The sequence below is a fragment of the Manis pentadactyla genome, chromosome 4, assembly GCF_030020395.1.
Source record: "Manis pentadactyla isolate mManPen7 chromosome 4, mManPen7.hap1, whole genome shotgun sequence".
Classification (NCBI taxonomy): domain Eukaryota; kingdom Metazoa; phylum Chordata; class Mammalia; order Pholidota; family Manidae; genus Manis; species Manis pentadactyla.
The window spans coordinates 170,796,401-170,816,275 of NC_080022.1; the positions used below are offsets into that span (position 1 = coordinate 170,796,401).

Genomic DNA, 19,875 nt, shown 5'->3' on the forward strand with positions numbered 1-19,875 from the left:
AGAGGTGCTCCTCAGTCACTTTGGATACAGGTCCTGAGCTGTGTGGTCGGCCCTGTGCTGGGTCCGAGAATATGACCTGGGCAGCCCTTTTGACTTAACGATGCATAGCTTCATGTTTGTCATTTTGCTGTCTCCTCTCACTTTCCTTTGTCTTGAAGCCTTCCACCCCGTGGCGTGGAATAGAGTCCCCACTCTGGCTCTTCTTCCCACAGCTTCGTGGCTGGTGTGATTAACCGGGAGCGCATCCCTACTTTTGAGCGCATGCTTTGGCGGGTGTGCCGTGGGAATGTGTTCCTGCGGCAGGCTGAAATCGAGAACCCGCTGGAGGATCCTGTGACTGTAAGACAAGGAAATTGTGTCCTGTAGCATAGATCTTGCAAAGGGAGCTCAAAGTGTAACACACCGTGGTGCCACCTGAGTCTGACCCTCCTGCAGAGGAGCTCTTCTGTTTACCCCTGCTTTGATTTGCGAATTTGAAGGACTGTTCTTTGTCTTAATTTCCATCATATGTTTACATCCAATGTGTACATGACAGATACATATGCACATTTTCAAGCTCTACCCATGTAGGTCTTTTTTATTGTAAATATATTTTTTCCATTTATTTTAAACTTTAGCTTAAATGTTTTCTATTATCTCAGACCAAAAGAAACTTAACTTTCTATGAAAGTGAACTTAAAGCAAGATATCTGGTTCCAAGTTTGGTAATAATCCACATGTAAAAAGAGGAGAGAGTTCCTAAATTGTGATTTCGATAAGCTGATGCAATTTTAGTTGGTAAAGTTTTTTTGTCTCTTTGTTGAAAGATTTAGAAACTTAGTTTATATATTGTGCAACATAGGCTAATCTTCCCCATCTAATGCTTTGGCAAGTAGGAACAGATTAACATCTTGGCATTTGACATAATGGGACAGAGTTCTTAACATAAACCTACATAAAGTATCATGAGTCCTGATTTCAGGAATTGTAAACAAAGAAGATTAAATGTTCTGCAAAAATTTACTTCACTTTTGTATTAGTGTTATTTAGAAGCCCAGAGTTATTTTTTCTGTTTTAAATAATCTTTTGGGTTTCTTAAGTTAGTATTCTTTGCTTTACTCAAGAAAAGAGATTGAATTACGGGATTTATCAGAATGGGATGGTCACATAGCTAAAAATGATCTAGATACATAAAAGGCTTTCATCCTTGGCCCTGAGTAGGAATATGGTTACACTTAGATTACAGTGAGTCCCCTTACCCAGAGGAGCAGTTTTATAGTCTCACTGAAGGCTGCCCTTGGGTTGTGGAGATGTTGCAGTCTGCAGTCACACCTAATGTGGATCTGTTTTCTGGAATGTTCAGCCAAGTTTCTGGGCAACAGAAACATTTTATCAACAAATTGAGGAAGGAGGGTTCTGGATAGCTCCAACAGAGCAGCTGCATGAAGAATGTGCTCCAGTTTATTCCTAAAGAATTTAGGAATTTAAGATTCTCAAGTCTCATTTTCTTCACTTCTCATCTTTTTTCTGTCTAAAGTTTTGTTTGCTTTCTTACTATCAAAGCTCTATTGGAATATGAGAAAATATAGGCATCCAGAGATAATCCTGGTTAACACCCAGTATAGCTTATTTCTCTGATTTTTACCTCCAGCCCTCACATCAGACTTCAGGTATCAACTTGGTGTTTGGAATGGATTGCCTTCCTTCTGCCCCTAAAGTCTAAAGTGGCATGAATCCTGATAATCTGTATCCACGTTCTTCCCAGTCTCCTTAGTTCCTTGTAGTATTCAGTCCCCTTTATCTGGGAATTGTAAGCATGGGAACAGACAGGAATGGCTTCCTTCTCTTTCCTCTCCTCTGTATTTATGTCATTAGGGCAACAGGAGATTTAAAGTTGAATGGTAAATAGGGCTAAATTGTGCAAAGAAGAGAATCTTAGCATGTGTCAAGCTCTGAGTTGAGTTAAAAAACAAATACAGAAAGTTTTTTGTGAATTAGAGATTACAGGCCAAATTTTCTTATAGTAGAGCTTAAAAATGGATTGGATATAGTGGTTAAACTCCAGGAGTGCCATGTCCATAAAGGATTCCTGTTGCTCTTTTATCATCATGAAAATAAGTTATTTAAGCAGTTTTCTTTCAGATTAGAAGACTGAACTCTTGATTTTGGTTTGGGGCCTAGGGTGACTACGTACACAAGTCTGTGTTCATCATTTTCTTCCAAGGCGATCAGCTGAAAAACAGAGTCAAGAAAATCTGTGAAGGGTAAGAAATGTGCCTCACCAGAAGGTGTAGCCCATGCTGCCTAAGGATTAAGCCCTAGAATATAGAATAGTGAGACACAAAACCCTTTTAGTTTATCTTGACACCATGAATATATCTTTCAGTAATGTTAGGACTATTTTAAACAATTAGAAATGACCTAAGTTCATTTTTTTAAAGTACTGTCAAAACCACAATTTCCTTTCCTTGAAAAATAGTCTTTGGGACTCATAGTTTACAAAGGCTGCATTGTTCTGGGACAGTGGGTCTGCATAAGCAGCAGTGTGCCATAGGCACTGTGCCCTTAAACTTTTCTGAAATTCTGCCCATGAGATCTTTTCTCCATGCTGTTTTTCTCAAGTAATTTATAGTATAATTTATATTAATTTTTTTTAATCTAAGGGAATTTAATAGCTACAGAGAATATCAAACTAGATCAAATATTACTGCTCTATCTTTAGGCCACTTCCCATTAATAATAATCATGGATTAGAGCATCAGTCTGAACTAATCCTGTTTTGGTCCTTCTAGTAAGTTAGGATTACTTTCTGAGATTATTTAAATTGGGTAGGTTAAGAAATTTCAATGTTCCTCAATCTGCATCTATATATTCCAGGTTCCGGGCCTCACTTTATCCTTGTCCTGAAACCCCACAGGAGAGGAAGGAAATGGCTTCTGGAGTTAATACCAGGATTGATGATCTCCAAATGGTACACAGAAGGCTGGAGGGAGTTTGTTTTCATGAAATACTACAATGGCAATCCATTTTCCTTCCTTGAAACACTAACAGTTAGCTTATTAGGCACATGCAGTGGCCCAGGATACCAAAAAAAAGAAATGTCCCTGGTAATATGTTCCACCGGGAGCTTGGGAAAAATTTCAGGGAATGACTGTGAAAAATAGCATTAATTATCCTCAGAAAAAAGGAATACTATGCATCTGAAATTGTTGTTGCTTGGAATATTCAGTTTCCCTCCTCGTGAGTCTATTTTTTATGATTTAAAAAAGTATGCTTAGGGGAAAAAACAAATAATTCACAGTATGTATAAAGTCAGTCCCTCCTTCACCCACATTCTGTGTCCAGAGGCAGCCTTGGATCTTAATCACCAGTCTAGCCAAAGAGCCCTGGTGGAAGTCTTGTACCCAAGAAGAGACTGCAGTAAGATTTTACCAAATTGCATTGTATGTGGTTTACATACATTGTAGTTATCACAAGGTCCTAAGAAAGGCACCATGATTTATGTATGCATGGAAGGAAAGGGTGGCCAGTGGGAGTTTTGTTCCCTGTTGAAAGAATATGACGATTGCTCCCTTGAAATATTAATAAACATGCACTAGTCCGTCTTATCACAGTTTCACTTCTTGAAGTTTCAGTTATCCACGGTCAACTCGGTCAGAAGCAGATGATCCTCCTTCTGACGTAGGGTTGGGAGGGCAATAGTGGCCTGACGCTGCATCACCATGCCTATGTCATCCCTCCACTTTTCATCATGTAGGCCTTTTAACATTCCACATCATCGCAAGAAGAAAAGGGAGTGCAGTGTAGTAGTTACTTTGAGAGAGAGACCACATTCCCGTAACTTTTTTTTACAGTATATTATTGTAATTGTTCTGTTTACTATTAGTTGTTGTTCATCTCTTACTGTACCTACTTCATGAATTAAACTTTATCATAGGAATGTATATATAGGAAAAAATATAATATATATAGGGTTCAGTGCTATTCACTGTTTCAGGCATCCACTGGGGATCTTGGAACATATCCCCCACAGATGAAGGGGGACCACTGTACTTAATCCCAAATGCAGTTCTTTCTATCTGTGGCAGAATTGTCAGAGATAGGTGTGACTCCCATTTTAGGTTCCTTTCCCATCTTTCCTTCCACCCCTCTTTGTATATGACCCACCAGCTTGACCTATTGTGGGCTTCTTTGAGAAACATGGACCTGTTTAAGGGAAGAGAGTTTTTTAGAACTGCTGGTGGGTGGTAGGCTGTATTAATATATTCCAGATTCCAGGACTATCTTATCGCCTCCCAGGCTTATGGATAGATTTTAAAAAGCATGTGCAATATGGCCAGAATCTGACTTTCGAAACACCCAGCCGTGTGAACTGAAACTTATAAAGGGATTGAATACCAAGGAGTAAGATGTGGGTTTGGCCAATGGGGAAAGAGAAAAGCAAATAGAATATTGCTTGCAAGTTTATTTAGCATCCTTCCAGAAGTTTTAATAGTAATTGTGAAATTGTCAACAGCTAGAAAGAGAAAAAGTTGCTTTGTTTCTTTATTCTCAAGTGATACCAGCATTCCCTAGCATGCCCTGGCTTTTTTTTTTTAAACCACTCCGTGGAAGTTACCTTCTACTGCCCAAACTTCCCAAGGCAGTTTTTCGGGGAGTAGCTACTACTATTTTTCTAAACTGACTTGAAAAGCCAACTATGATGGAGATTTGGGCTAAGAACATGGTTGTTACATGGCTTTCTCTCCTCAAAGAAATGTGGGAATTCAAGATAGATTTTCATGCAGAAGTATGATTGGTGGGTTGCTTGCCCAGTTTTGGCTTAGTCTCTCTTCTGCTATTGAAATCTTAAATATTTGGCGGTAAACAAGCAGTAAAATGTAAAGTATTCCTGCCCTTTACCCCCATGCTAGCCTTGGCACTGTGATTCCTATGAGGGAAATCTGCACTGGTTTCCAGAGGTCAACACTGAAACTTTCTCCCTCCAAGAAGTCTGATGGAAAGATAAAGGCTTATCTGCCCTGTGATGACAGTGGTATGTGGTAGGGTAAATCCCCTGCAGAGGCCGTGGGGCCTCCTGACTGCACAGTGTCTCCCTTTCCCGGGCAGGAGGTGTATCTTGGCACAGGCAGATGATGGTGTTCAGCTCTGGCTCCTGCCCCCAGGCCCTGGTGCTGCCTTGTGTTCAGGGGATTCTGCAGCTTGCTGTTCTTAAGTATGGATTTGTTGGCTTTGCCAGCTCCCAGGCCTGTGGAGCTGACTTCTCCGAGTCTGAGTTACAGACTCCACGTGGAAAGTCATTGTTCTTTAATGATCCAAGTAAAAGCCAGTGACCTACACTGTTGTGCTGAGATTTGGTGGTGAGATTAAATATAGAAAAGCTAAAAGTCATTTCTTCAGGTTTCTTTTCAACTTGAAACTAAATGAAAATGAATGTTAGTAACTAGAACTCTAATTTCATTTGGCCAGGAAAAAAAGCCACTCTAGTTAGAGGAAGAAAAAACCAGATGCCTAGCAACCCTTCTCAGAAAGCTGTGCCTCTTTGCCATTCATACCCTGAGACCCAAGACTGGTGTTAGAAGGATCGCTCTCTTGTTCCTTTCTCTCCCAAAAGGTCCTGAATCAAACAGAGGATCACCGCCAGAGGGTTCTGCAGGCAGCTGCTAAGAACATCCGTGTCTGGTTCATCAAGGTGCGGAAGATGAAGGCCATCTACCACACACTGAACCTTTGCAACATAGATGTGACCCAGAAGTGCCTGATTGCCGAGGTCTGGTGCCCTGTCACCGACCTGGACTCCATCCAGTTTGCACTCCGAAGGGGCACGGTGAGTCCCCCGAGCTAGCTGTGCAGCCTGCGGGCCAAGGAGAGAGGTTCCCATCAATAGTAGCTTTAATCGCACGTTGGTGGCATTTTCTCTTTCAGAGTTCTTTAATATCCTCCTATACTCATCCTGTATCCTGACAGTCTATTTTTGTATATTCTTATTTTCTGAATGTGGAAACTGCAGCTCAAGAGATCAAATGACATGATCGAATGCCCACTATTCTTCAGGGTAGCTCCTGACCAGAGTGTCAAGTTTCTGATCCATTCTCTCTCCCTGGCAGATCTGTTTAGTAGTTAGAGCTACTGCTCTTTCCAGGGCTGTGGTCTAGGGCCCAAGAGGTTCAAAGATGTAAAAAAGTGCCCTCAAGTATTTTATAATTCACTTGGAGAGGTTGCCATGCAAACATATAAGACAGTCTGTGCTAAAAGTAAGTGGTGTATGTGTGTGAAGGGAGAGTGTTAGCTTTTCCAACTAGAATGATTGGAAAAAAGTTTCAAGAAGGTGGCATTTAATCTGAGCCTTGAAGGATGGATAAGATGCCTACAGCAATGATGAGAAGACCACAACATGGAGAAAGGCAGGAAGTGCGGGGTGTGACTGTGTGGTTGGCAAGAACAGGAGTCATAATGGGTGAGCAGAAAGAATGGGGGTATATACCTACACTAGGTGGATCGGAACCTAACTGTGAAGGGTTTTTAAATAACACAGTAGAGGGTTTAAATTTTATTCCAGGAGTAGAGAGGCATTGGAAGTTATTTAGCAGTGAAAGGACATGATCAAAGCAGAGTTTTAAAAGAATAATCCATTGTTAAGTATCTGTGTTGGATTGGGGAATAGAATGAGCCAAAAAGGGGTGGTGGTGGGGTTCAGTGAGGAGGTTATTGTAGACTTAATAGTAAAGACACAAAGAAGGACTCCTATAGTAAGACTTGACAATGGGAATAGAAAATGATGAAGAGTGTGAGACATTCTGTGAGAGAATCCATCAATGTTTGGTTTCTAGCAACACACAAGAGAAAAGGAGAAAAAATTTTAAGATGTTCCTGAAGTATCAAAGCTGAGTGGCCTGCAGAATAATGGTCCCACTGATGGAAGTAAAAGTTCAGCAAGAGAAACTTAGTGATGGGGAAAGATGACAAGTTCGGTTTCAGTTAGATCGAGCAGTTGGATGGAAATCCATGTGGAAACATCAAGCAGATAATAGACAGGTTCTTGACAGAAAGGGCAAAATGAAGGAAATAGGATCTGTGAGGGTGGAAGGGAATGAGACCTCCAGGAGAGAATAAGGAAGCTAAAGATAGACTCTTGGGGGCCCTGCAACTTTAAGGGATAGGCAAAGGAGGAAAAGCCAGCAAAGAGACAGAGGAGGAGGAGAATCCCATAACGAATAAGGATTTTTACCAAGGAAGGGGGAGGTCTCCAGTGTCAGTGCTGCATACAGGAGAAAAGACCTGGTTCTGGTGAAGTGCCAGCCACTTTGAATAAGCGTACTCAGCCAGATTGTAAGGGGTTAGGGAGACAGAATAGGTGGGGAAGGAGGAGAGTCAGAGAGTACACTTTGATTTCTCCATAAAAGGAAGAAAGAACAATAATAACTCTCAGAAAGGCAGATGAGGCTGTCTCCTAAAACAAGTTCTAGATTTTCTTTGGTTACGCATTTTAGAATTAAATGTTTTTTGCAGTAAAGGCACTCTTTCTGAGACTTAATTTAAATCTTTCATTGCAAATTGTATACCTAGTTCCAGTTTCCCCAAAGAATGGGAAAGATTGAGATAGAATTTACATAAGATACACATATTTTATGGGTACAGCTCAGTGAGTTCTGATGAATACATACACCTGTGTAACCACTGCCACAATTAGGAGGATGACCTCGTTTTGACATATGCACTTAATGTTTCCCAGGAACACAGTGGTTCCACGGTGCCCTCCATTCTGAACAGGATGCAGACAAACCAGACTCCCCCAACTTACAACAAAACTAACAAGTTCACATATGGCTTTCAGAACATAGTAGATGCTTATGGAATTGGAACTTATCGTGAGATAAATCCAGGTAAAAAAAACAGCCTGAATCTTTTCCCCCCAGAGGTTTTATTTTTTGTTTGTTACTTCTTTTAATGCCTTGCTTTAAATGCTGCTGAATAGTTGCCTTAAAACTAAAGATGTTGTCAAGACCTCAGCTCTCGGTAATTCCTGTGAAGAGGTGCCCTTTCTGACATAGGAAGTGTGGTCTGTCCTGGGTGGCACTCCTTTAGGAGCTGGATTTTAGGAATTTTATAGAAGTGAGCTCAATGGGTTGAATTCTTCTGTGAGTCCTCACAGGTGTAAACACCTGGCTTTCTCTAGCACACAATTTTCAGAAACTGCTTTTAAACAAAAAGGTTTTTTACAAGTTATCTGATATTTTAAAATGGCTTCCCTGTTCCAGGTTAGACAGAAAATACAGCAAGTTATTGACCATTTTAGGCACTAGGCAGATTTCTCCTTTGTTTAGAGAGTTATTAAATCAAGAGTCTGAAAATTTGTTTTCAGCTGGAGCCTTCTGCAGGGCCTGTGTTGTTCCATGTTCCACCCTTTCTCTGACTTTCCAAGAGCTTGTCCAGCTGGGAAGTAGTTGCTGCACAAGAGAAGAGAGCTGGCCTTCCCCAGGAGCTGCGTCCTAGGGGTTAGAAAAAAGAAGTTAAAGAACAAACCACACTATTGACAATGCTAGAGACAAAGTTTCATTTCCTGTGTTTTGCTTGAAATGCTAGTGGTAGCTCAGATGCCATCAGAGCTTTGTGAGGGTGGCAGATCCTGCCATGGAAGATTTTCCCTGGGAGTCCATCTGACCAGTAGCTTGAGAATAAGTCACCTTACGTTGGTCTTAGAGTGGGAGACGAGTGTGGTGTGTTGGGAGTTGTTCTCTACTTTGTCTTTGTCTTTCTTTGGTTTGTTCATAGCTCCATATACTATCATCACGTTCCCTTTCCTGTTTGCTGTGATGTTTGGGGACTTTGGCCATGGCATTTTGATGACCCTTTTTGCTGTTTGGATGGTGTTAAGGGAGAGCCGGATCCTTTCCCAGAAGAATGAGAACGAGGTAATGTTTAAGTTACACCTGCATTGGACTGAAACTTGATAATTTCTCAACTATTCATTATGAAAATTATGATCTGGAAGTCTTCTATCCATGAATTTATAGAGAAGTTATGGAGACTATATAGAGAATAGACAAGTTATGTTCCATTTAACACTAAAAGGGCCACGTGCTGTGAAGATGAATTTCTCAGTAGTGTTGTATTTTGGTCTTTACTTCAAGCTCTCTGACCCAGGAGGGGGTAAAGTGGTATGAGAGGAAGGGTCTAGTATACTCTAAAAAACACTGTGACAACATGAGCAACATGTATATTCAGCAGATACATTTCATCTACTTCTTTCTTCTGGTTCCCAGATGTTCAGTACTGTGTTCAGTGGCAGGTACATCATTCTGTTGATGGGTGTGTTCTCTATCTACACTGGCCTCATCTACAATGATTGCTTTTCCAAGTCTCTCAATATCTTCGGGTCATCCTGGAGTGTACGGCCGATGTTTACTATATTTAATTGGACGTAAGTTGAAAAGATGCTGAAAGTCAAAGCTTATTTCTTTCATGCTCAACTCTGATTTTCCAGACAAGTGGTAAACTAACACTTTTTCAGAGAGTGGTTAACAATGTCTGTGTTTCAGAAGAATGCAGTGTCTCCTCTTATTTATGCTCCATCCTGGGAGGTGCTCTGTGATTTTTTCACCACTATTAAGGAACTGAGACTAAGAATTAAGCACGTTGATTCTTTCTGTAAATTAAAAGCATATTTCCCAGATTCCCTACTGGGTTATATATGTGTGTTTAATTTGTCTTTTTGTTGTCACTGATCCCTTCTGATTTTCAGATGCTAGTTCTTCCTCTTTTATTGAAGAGGCAAGAGAACTATAGTAGTTTTTTGTGGGGGATCAGTTTCGAGACCCCAGAATTTCCCTCTCTCAATAGAAAATAAATGCAGCTTTTGTCCTAACATGGTAGGGAGGAGACGCTTCGGGGGAACCCTGTTCTCCAGCTGAACCCAGCTGTCCCTGGAGTTTTTGGTGGACCATATCCTTTTGGCATCGATCCAGTAAGAGCCTTTCTTTACTATATGTCTAACACCATATTTTTAAACTGTAACCTGAAGAGAAGTAAAGTGAAAGTAAAGAATTATTTGGTTTTTAGTTGACTTTTTTTTTAGAAAACCTTGATGTGTCTATCCAGAATCCTTCAAAGCCAAAAGAGACCCCAGTGCCTTGGGGAGCCAAACAATTATTTCTGCCCTGCTTATTTCAGAAGTGGCTGATAATACTAACCCTGGGAGATTGCTTTCCAAGACTCCTTCACAGTTTAACTTATTTCTCTTTAACTTAGCTTGGTTTTTATTTTTAGCAGATGTTCTAACAATGCACAAAAAACCCTTTCCTTTGGATTTTAGACTTCCAGTCTTACCTTTACATACTTACAAAAACTCATCCCAGAATTTTTTTTTTCAAATATTTAGGCAAATAAAGTATGATCAAATCTTTCATATTGTGTGCTTAGGAAGAGGGGGCAGGGAGAACTTAAGAATAAGCATTAGAGAGTAAGGATCACAAAATTCCAGAGGGAAACAGATCATTACAGGCCAAAAAGATTGTTTCTTGTAAAAAAAAAAAGGGGAATTCACATGGCCTTTAAAATATATTTCACATTATTATAAGTGAAGAGAAGCATATGCAAAAGCATAGAGGTGGGGAGGTACAAAGTTAATTGTTTTAATTATTATAAAAGCTAATGTTATAATAATTAAAATGCTTGTACTGAGCCCTCATCATACCTGATTTATCTGACGATGCTGTCAGGAAGGTATTCCTGTGCCTGTTATACAGATAAGGAAACTGAGACTGGGAGGGATTTAATAACATTTCACATATGCATTTAACAGATGTTTATTGACTCCCTATTGTCTGCAAGGCATGGTGCCTGATAGGGAAAACACATAATTTTAAGGCATAGCTCCCACCCTCAAGTAGCTTGGAGTCTAATAATAATAATAATACAACCTCACACTTATGTGGTGCTCTGTAGTTACAATATTTTTTGTAGACATCTCATTTGATGCTTACAGGTTAGATGGTACATTTGAAGTGCTTTTGGGATACCCAGGTATAAATGTCCATCAGGCAGTTGGAACTGTAGAACTGAATTCCAGGAGAGACTGGGCTGGAGTCACAAGTTTTCAGGTTAGAGGTCACCAAGGATGAGCTCTGCATGAGAGTCCAATTCAGAAAAAAAAGTTGCTGGGCTAGATATTGGAAGACTGGCTTCCCAGGCTATAGTTGTACTTTGGCCTAGAGTTGACAGTAAGGAGTGCAGGGGGTTTCGGCACAGGGAAATGACTGCATCAGAGTCATGACTTAGGAAGCATAATCTGTGGCCACATGAGGCAGGAGAACTGTCAGGAAAATATCACAGTGGTCCAATACATAGAACAGCCCCACAGGGACACAATCAGCAAAACACAGACTTTGGGAATTCATAAAATAATTGACCCAGTTTCTTCAACATATTTTGTAAGAAATAAATAAATCCCAGCTGGAGGGAGAACCTATAGATTAGAGACTTAAGAGCTGTATCAGCAATCACAGTATAGAGACTTGATCTGGACCCACCTTTGAATAAATTAATTATTAAAAGAAAAAATTGGCACATGGCCAGGGAAATTTGAATACTGACTACTTCATGTTTTATGATAGTAAAGAATCATTGTGAATGCTTTTGAGTGTGATAACAGTACTGTGGTCATGTTTTAAAAATGAGACCTTTTAGAGATCCATACTGAAATATTTACAGGTAAGATAATATGATACCTGGACTTCACTTCCAAATATAATACAGAGGAAGGAGTAGGTTGGGGGTTTGGTGAAACAAGATTGACCGTAAGTTGATAATTACTTGTTGAAGTTAAGTCATAGGTCTGTGGGAATTTGTTATACTACTCTCTTTACCTAAGTATATGTTTAGAACTTTCCATGTTAAAAAAAAACCAAAACTTTTTAAATGGGTGAATTAAGAGTTTTCCATTTGAGAACTCTTTGTTAATGCCTCTTTGTTTCTTTGGGTTGTGACAGATTTGGAACATAGCTTCCAATAAGCTGACCTTTCTCAACTCCTTTAAGATGAAGACCTCTGTTATCCTTGGTGTCATTCACATGATGTTTGGAGTCAGCCTGAGCCTTTTCAACCACACGTGAGTTGCTCTGGTTCTGTGCCAGGAACGCACATAGTTTAGATAATGCTTTTCCCTCAAGAAATCATGACATCTTTAGGGAGGGGTTAATAACCCAGAACCCTACATTCCACATTAAAGAAGTACTTTTATAAAAATCTCATCTTCATAAATGAGACTTAATTAATATCAGTCTCTTAATAATTTACAATTGTAGCAGAGATCTTAGAAAAACTTGTGTCATTTTCATCAAAACGAGTGAGTTTTTTTTTTTCCTTGATGGGTAACTCACACAAAATTATGAACTGTGGTCTCAGAATGTATGAGATTTTCCAGTCTTTCTCATCGGAATGGGTAGGGGTTGGTACTAGAGCCATTCAAGATCGCAGGTGGAAGTCATAGTTAATCCTCCTTGTCTCCGTAGCCTCCAGTTCTTCTGTCTGTTGCTTCTTAAAGTGATATAGACAGAATTGAGGGAGCATCAGGTAGAAAATCTAGTGAATATTCCCCTTGGTAAAGAGTGACCCTGGGTCTCTTCACCTTTAACATTTTTCTCTCTCTTCCTTTTCAGCTATTTCAAGAAGCCCCTGAATATCTACTGTGGATTTATTCCTGAAATAATCTTCATTACCTCTTTGTTTGGCTACTTGGTTATCCTTATTTTTTACAAGTGGACAGCCTATGATGCAAAGACATCTGAGAAAGCGCCAAGCCTTCTGATCCATTTCATAAACATGTTCCTCTTTTCCTATGCAGACTCTGGTAACTCGATGCTGTATTCTGGACAGGTGCGTTAACCAGAGAGGGACTGTCTTAGGTGGTTACCCTAGGTCAGGAAGCCAGATGTTTCTGTGACCATAGAAAGGGCTTTAAAAATCTCTATCTGTGGTATTTGGTTTTCAGCCCATACATCCAGACCTAAATTCAGCACATGCTCCTTAGTTTGGTCTACTGTCGTTTTTTTATCCAGCAAGGATAGAATTTATAACTCTTATTCCTGGAATTTGCCACATCTGCTGATTATTTTGAGAAATAGCATAGTTTTGTTTACAGATCAGTAAGAAAATACTGTTTTGGGAGAAATCTGTGCTGGAGTTGGAAACTGCATGCTTGACTAATGTTCTGAGCCTTCTTCTTTCTCTGCAGAAAGGAATTCAGTGTTTCCTGGTGGTGGTTGCACTGCTGTGTGTACCTTGGATGCTACTATTTAAACCACTGGTCCTTCGCCACCAATATTTGAGGAGGAAACATTTGGTGGGTGTATGTTTGTTGTTGAAAGTTACTAGATTTATTTTTTTTTAAGGTCAAGGCAATTCCTCATCAATAAAATGAATTATGCATATGTCTATATACTCTTAAAATGCATTTATGTCATATCCCAGCATGAACACTGGACTTGCTTAAATTTTCAAAAACATGTACTTGCAGCTCTGATGTCTGGATTTAGCTTTGCATAGGTTGAGTTGAGAAAACAAGTCATAAGTTTTTACCTTTCCTGGTCATGCTCTGCTTAGGCTTTGCACAGCAAAATCCAGGTCTGGGCCTGTCTAGATGCAACATCAGCCAGAGCAAGGCTGCAAAGGCTGGAGACGATGAGCCCATTCATGTGGTTTGCCTGGGCAGCCACAGAGCTGATGCTGAGACATGTTCTTTTAAAATGAGAGTGTGATACTTTCACCAACCAAAACATCCGGGCAAAAGATTTGGTTTAAAGCACACTGATTTTTTTTTTTTTTAAAGCAGCATACACTTTCATGTTTACCTAATGTATGGGTGCATATGAATTCTACGCACACACAATCACACACACTTATGTTGCCAATGTTCATTTTTGGCTATGTGATAATGCTTATTCCACTGCCTGGTAAAGCCCAAAAGATCTCGTTGCATGACTCTCATATGGCTGTTAGATTATTACTCCTGTTGGAGAGCAGCTGAGTTACAAGAGCCTCCTTCTCCCTTTTCTGACCATCTTCATCCTTCCATGTGCCCTCCATTCGTCTCCCCCTTCACTCCTCCCTCTTCTGTTTCCTTTCCCTTCCTCTTTTCTTCCATTCACTATCAGGAAGGGCAACCTGTGGAGGCCCCAGTCAGCCCAACCCCGAGCCAGCAGGGACTAGAGGCAGCAGCGGCTGCAACAGTGAGTGAATTGAAACTGACAACCCATCACATTTTGTTCAAAGAGGTGGCAAACAGTGCAGCAGAATTCTTTGTAACTCTGTTGAGAGCATGGGACCTGTGTACTCTTGGAAAGTGTGTTCTTGTTACTCATTGAGATGATAACAGAAAAGATGTCCACCTCTTATGAATAGATTCTGGTATCATCTTCACTGGCCTACTAGGTTTCTATTGAAATGTGTAAAGTACAGTCAGTCTTGTCTGTGAAAGCAAAGTGGCTGCTGGGCCCTCTCTGAGTCCCATCATCTTCATCCAAGACAGCAGCTTGTGGACTCTGTCCACTTCATGTCTGTATCTTGTGGCCATGTATTTGATGATTTTTCAGCATGGAGTAAGAACATCTCTGATCTTGAGTTGATTTCCCTGTACTTGTAAAGTTCTGCTTTGGATGATTGGACATTGGGTCCACTTTAGCCGTGACTTACTCCCTTTCCCATGGAAGCTTATACGTGTCTGTTTTTTTGTGAGAGACTCAGAAGCTCTATTGCAGCGAGACCTCTACCCTGCTGTGTCTCGTGTGTACTCTGTATCTGGTGTAGTAACGAGAGTCATCTTCTGTTTTGGTCTTTCCTTCTTCCAGTACTAACTGGTGATTCAGTAAGAGCACTGTGAATGTTACGCATTTCAATGTTGTCCTTAAAAACATCTCTTAATCAAACTCTTACAATGCACTAATATCAAATTAGCCCAGTTTATTTTAGGTGATGAATCTATAAGGTTGTGAAAACCTTAGCAGTAGTGATTATAGACAAGTAACCATTTCCTTCACTAGGTGTTCTGATCATTTTAAACTTAGAAAACTGCTATAATCATCCTTCTAGAACCAGTCTAAAAAGGCTAATATTTTAGATCATAAGATATTTTAATGTTGCTGCTTAAAATTATTTCCAAGTGGGACTTTCTTTCCTTTGAGAAATTGAGAGGAAAAAAAAAACCCTTAAAGCACATACTACCTATTTATTGACATCCTCTCCACATATTCTTCTCTCTGCAAACTTTAATATAGTTAAGATGTGCTTCTGATGCTTTTAAAGCCTGGCATCCTCTTCTGTGGTACTGTACTATGATACCCTCAAGTCCCCAGTCTGGAAACCTACACATTCACGGGGTCTTCTTAGTCCACTGCTTCTTCAGCCAAATGTGTTTCTGGAGGCATCAGGCTGATCGTTCTACAACAGGGGCCCTAGGTTCTTGGTCCCAAAGGTTGAGGATAGGAACACTGATCTGTTTTTGTCCTGTTCTGTGTCCTCTTGGTTGTCTATAAGTGGGGTATCACAGGGGTTTGATTTTTTTTCTTTTCTTTTTGCTACTGGTTTGTATGTCTCATCCCCCTTTCTGTTACTCTCATTCCTCATGTTCTGAAGGGACACTTGTTAGTTCTGCCCCTCGTTCTCTGCTGGTTGGGGAAAGCTTCATAAATGGCCTTCTGCTTTTGGGGCCTTGAAGCCTGAAGCCTGCCACCTCTCCCCTATAACCCATCCCAGGATATGCTGGAGTCCTCTCCTGTCCCCAGGGCCCTTGGTTGCACTTTCAGTCCACCTTTTGAGGGCTGTTGGGTGTAATATTTGCATGGCCTGGAGGTGCCCAGGGTAAGAGTAGTTCCCAAATGTAACTATACATCAGAATCACCTGGTGAACTTTAAATTTGTTTCTTAGAGCAGTAAAACATAACAGATAAGTGGAAGAAGAAACACAGGTGGCCCATAATTCCTTGACCCAGGCAATCCCCTACTGACATTAAAAATAAAATTAAAACAATAGGTGCACTTGGTTAGAGAATGCAAATTGCCCAGAAGCTGAAAGCATCCTGTGCCCAGCACCCTTCTCCTCCTCCAGGGTATGGTTAACAGACCGGGGAATAGGCCTCCAGATTTTTTTCTGCATGATCAATATATGTCCGCCATCTGTGGCTATAAATATATATGTGTGTAAATACATGAATATATATATATTTAAAACACATTGTGTTTTAAACTATAGCACTCTTCTGCCTCTTGATTTATTAGTTTTTTGTAAGTTTGACAGATCTTAGAGATTGGTTCATAGTGATACTCTTCTTCATAGTTGCCTAGCATTCCATGGAACATTCTGTTGGATATGCTAAAATTATGTAATCACTCTCGTTGATGGATGTGTTGGTTATTCCCAATTGTTTGCTATTACAAATAATGCAGGGAATATCCTTATCCATGTATCTTGATAAAATTTCACAAGCATTTATGTTCCCAGCAGTGGGACTGCTAAGTCTCAAAGGATGCATGTGCTTCTTTGTGCACGCATTTTCAGTTTTGATAAATAATCAAAAATGATTATACAGTTTGGACTTGGGAAAAAATTTTTTTAAATACAGATTTCCTAGTCCCTACCCCAGACCTACTAAATTTACAGTTCCTAAGGGTAGTCTTCAGGAATCTTTACTTAATGAAATGTAGCTTTCAAGGTGTTTCTGATGCACCCGGTTCTTTGACCAGCATGTAAGAACTGATGCTAGAAGAGAGAATTTGCCCAAACACCCAGATCCAGTCATCAGTAAGCTGTGGCATGGTGCACACCCAAAGGTGAGGCTGTGAGGGAGCCTCAGGGCTGTTGAGCAAACTGGCCTGCATGTCGCCTGCCTTCAGTCCAGAAGGCCGCTTTACAGGAGAGCAGCCTCCAGACTCTTGTGTTGTTTGGCTCCCCAGACAGAAATCATTTGGAGAGGGTCCAGGGGCTGTTTGTTCAGCTGCTTCTCATTCTGTGGCAGATTAGCACTAAATGCCATCTGTCAGACTTAATCCCCATTCTACCTCGTTTTTGTGCCCAAATAGTCCTTTTGCTTCAGTAACCCTGAGCTTTCCAAATCAGGTTGACTTAAAACTTCTGGTGCTGGAGACCCTTCTTAAAACTATGCCCAGGAAGAGAAGCAGCCAGACCCCAGTCAGCATCTCCCCACATGCCTGTGAGAGTTGTTATAACACTCCAGAATCCTCTCCTGAAGAAAGGGAACCCCCCGTCACCCACCTTTTTTAAACTCAGTATTCTCTAGCCACAAGCTAATGTACATCAAGCTTTTTCCTTCCCTGACCTAGGAAGTCCTTTGTTTCTGGGAAGAGAGTTGGAACATTTCTGGGAGAAGTCATTGGAACTGTTGGGTTCCTGCTGAAAGCTAATCAAACAAGGTTACAATCAGTATGTCATTTGGTGCCCCTCCCTCCTAGAAAGGCCGGTCTTCAGATTGCTGCAGAAAAACTTAGGCTATTAAAGGCTTTACAGGTAGAGCTACACTTGTTACGAGAGTCTGTTCATACCCAGCAGGATTCTCAGCAGCGTTGACCAAAGTGAGCGTTGTGTCTCTTGGTATAGCAGGCAGAACTGTGTATTTCCTCTGATCAGGATGAAGTGGTGACTGCAGCTGGGGCAGTGGCAGTTGGGGTGGGAACAGTGGTTTTCTTTTACTTAGAGGTTTGTGAAGTGGGTTTTGATTTTGTTGTTAGAATATATGCTTTTCTGAGGTTTGTATATACTAACCATCGCCCTTCCCCACCTCACAGAATGTCACATTAAAGCCCAGGCAAATTCTACTCTTTCTGTTCATCTGTGTAGGGAACTCTCAACTTTGGTGGGATCAGGGTGGGCAACGGACCGACAGAGGAGGATGCTGAGATTATTCAGCATGACCAGCTCTCCACCCATTCAGAGGATGCAGAAGAGGTAAGATCCAGTGGTGTGGGCTTCCTGTCCTTCCACCCTAGTCTTGTGTACCTAAGTGGCCTCACTCCAGTCTTCACCTTGAAAAATGAGAATACTAATGATCAGCCTGCCTTCTGGACCTCTTAGGGCACCCCAGCTTCTTCTAGTGGGTCCCCGGCACTAAACACCAGGTGTTACCTGCAGAGCCCATAGCAGCGTCACTCGGTTGTCTGATTTCTTGGGGTCTGGGTTGCCTGCAGTACTCTGTGCAAATGTCAGTTGCTAACTGCTCTCCTCAGGCGGAGGCCAAGTAGCCCAGCTTCCCAGCTCTTTTACCAGAAACACAGTCCACTTACGGCAGCTTCTTCATCCCTTGCCCCTTCCAAGAGTGGTTCCAATTGAACTGTAATCACTGGTGCTTTTGAAGTCCTGTCCCACTTGTTGCAGATATTTTATGTGAGCCTTTTAAAAATGTTACTTGCCTCCTTTTTATAGGGAGAGTGAAAAGTAATAAGACCAAGCTAGGCTTTTCCTTAAACCATTACCTCTAAGCTCAGTTTTTAAAAATCCAGTCTCTTTGCCTTACCACTCGTACCACGAAGCCTCTTTACTGAACTTTTGATTTTCATCTATTTATTATATTCTTTTTAAAGCAAATAGAATAGGAGTTGAGGACCCAGGTGACCAGAGTTTTCAGTATGACTGACCACGTCCACTATGTATGACTTTTTAAAAAAGAAATTGTAAGGGTTGGGGTGCCTTTTAAAAATATGTGTCTAAATGCTCTAAATCCTGCTGATTTTGTTTTCCTTGTCTGCTGAGGAGGCCTGCCTCCAACATGTTAGATCCACTTAACATTAACAGTTCTCCCTGAGAAGCAATCAGTAGCCTTGTGCTCGTGACTTGTGACCTTGTGTGTGGCGTGGCTTCCCCACTAAGTGTAAATTTGTGTTTTCAAGCCTACCGAGGACGAAGTGGTAAGAAACAAGCTGGCTTTGCCTTCATGTTTATCTGGGGTTTCTCTTCCCATCTTTGTGATCACTCTGCTGACCCTGCTGCGTCCTGGGGCCACACATCCCGCATCTCACTGGCCATTTCTAACCAGTCTGTGAATCTGCTCATCTCCATTAACTGCATCTCATGTTGGTCTCCTCTGTCTTCGTTTCATTGACTTTGCTGATCTAATACCTCTGAGAATGGCTTTGAAAGGAGCTACAAGTAATGTCTGCATTGGCATTCTTGAAGGGACTCCCCTTGGGGTTAAGTCCCATTGGCCTGTGCCTTCTCTCCTGTGATGCTATGTGTGGTCGCTCTGCCACTGGGAATAGCTGTTTCCTCCCTGCTCCTCTTAGCACTTAGGACTAAAACTCACCCTTTCCCCCTGTCTGCAATGCAGCCAGCCTCTTCTGCTGCCCTCATCAGCTTGATGATGCTTGAAGTGAGAATTGCTGGGCCCTTGCTTGGGGTCAGCTCAGCCTCCACATGACCCAGGTGGGAGGAAGACAGCTTTCAAAAGGAGGCTTTGCCTCTCAGATCCATCCCAGAGAAAGCAATCCGTCTGCGTGAAAGGGGTTCATAATTTTCCAACCACACGTAGAGAATAATAGACAATAGAAAGAAAGCAAAATATTCAGGCCATATCTGGAGTAGAAGGCCTTCTAGCCCAGCAAAAATTTATTAAACAATATATAAGTTTGGAACTGGTTTTTTAAAAGGCCTTGCTGCACTGTTTGCATCTTCCCCCAAAACTGCTCTCCCTAGACCCACTCACCCTTCCCTTTCCTGGCACTCTGGAGCCTCTCTAAGGGGACAGTGGGATGGGAATGGGAAAATCTTTGCTATTCTGTGTAAAAGCAGTGCTCGGTCTTTCTGAAGGCCGAAGAGACTCCTTTGCTGGCATTCAGGAGCTTCTGTGTTCCTCTGGACTGCTCATGTGCACAGTCTGAGCTGCCTGGAAGGACTGG

The 19,875-nt window shown here is 41.3% G+C and overlaps 2 protein-coding genes across 7 annotated transcripts in view; both read left to right on the forward strand.

Moving 5' to 3' along the window:
- The window catches only part of COASY (Coenzyme A synthase), a 131,578-nt gene that overhangs the window by 67,369 nt on the left and 44,334 nt on the right, over positions 1–19,875 (forward strand). The window lies entirely within an intron of this gene.
- The window catches only part of ATP6V0A1 (ATPase H+ transporting V0 subunit a1), a 61,974-nt gene that overhangs the window by 30,379 nt on the left and 11,720 nt on the right, over positions 1–19,875 (forward strand). For 3 of the 6 annotated variants that reach the window (XM_036883112.2, XM_036883114.2, XM_057501500.1), the window contains exons 7-19: positions 213–339; positions 2,161–2,243; positions 2,857–2,950; positions 5,594–5,806; positions 7,712–7,862; positions 8,752–8,891; positions 9,243–9,400; positions 9,853–9,943; positions 11,967–12,085; positions 12,636–12,852; positions 13,211–13,318; positions 17,825–17,932; positions 18,871–18,888. In XM_036883112.2, the coding sequence (XP_036739007.1) occupies positions 213–339; positions 2,161–2,243; positions 2,857–2,950; positions 5,594–5,806; positions 7,712–7,862; positions 8,752–8,891; positions 9,243–9,400; positions 9,853–9,943; positions 11,967–12,085; positions 12,636–12,852; positions 13,211–13,318; positions 17,825–17,932; positions 18,871–18,888 (1,627 nt within the window). Of the gene's footprint in view, positions 1–212; positions 340–2,160; positions 2,244–2,856; positions 2,951–5,593; positions 5,807–7,711; positions 7,863–8,751; positions 8,892–9,242; positions 9,401–9,852; positions 9,944–11,966; positions 12,086–12,635; positions 12,853–13,210; positions 13,319–14,129; positions 14,205–17,824; positions 17,933–18,870; positions 18,889–19,875 lie in introns of all 6 variants that reach the window. The other 3 variants (XM_036883113.2, XM_036883115.2, XM_057501501.1) reach the window with 2 other exon arrangements.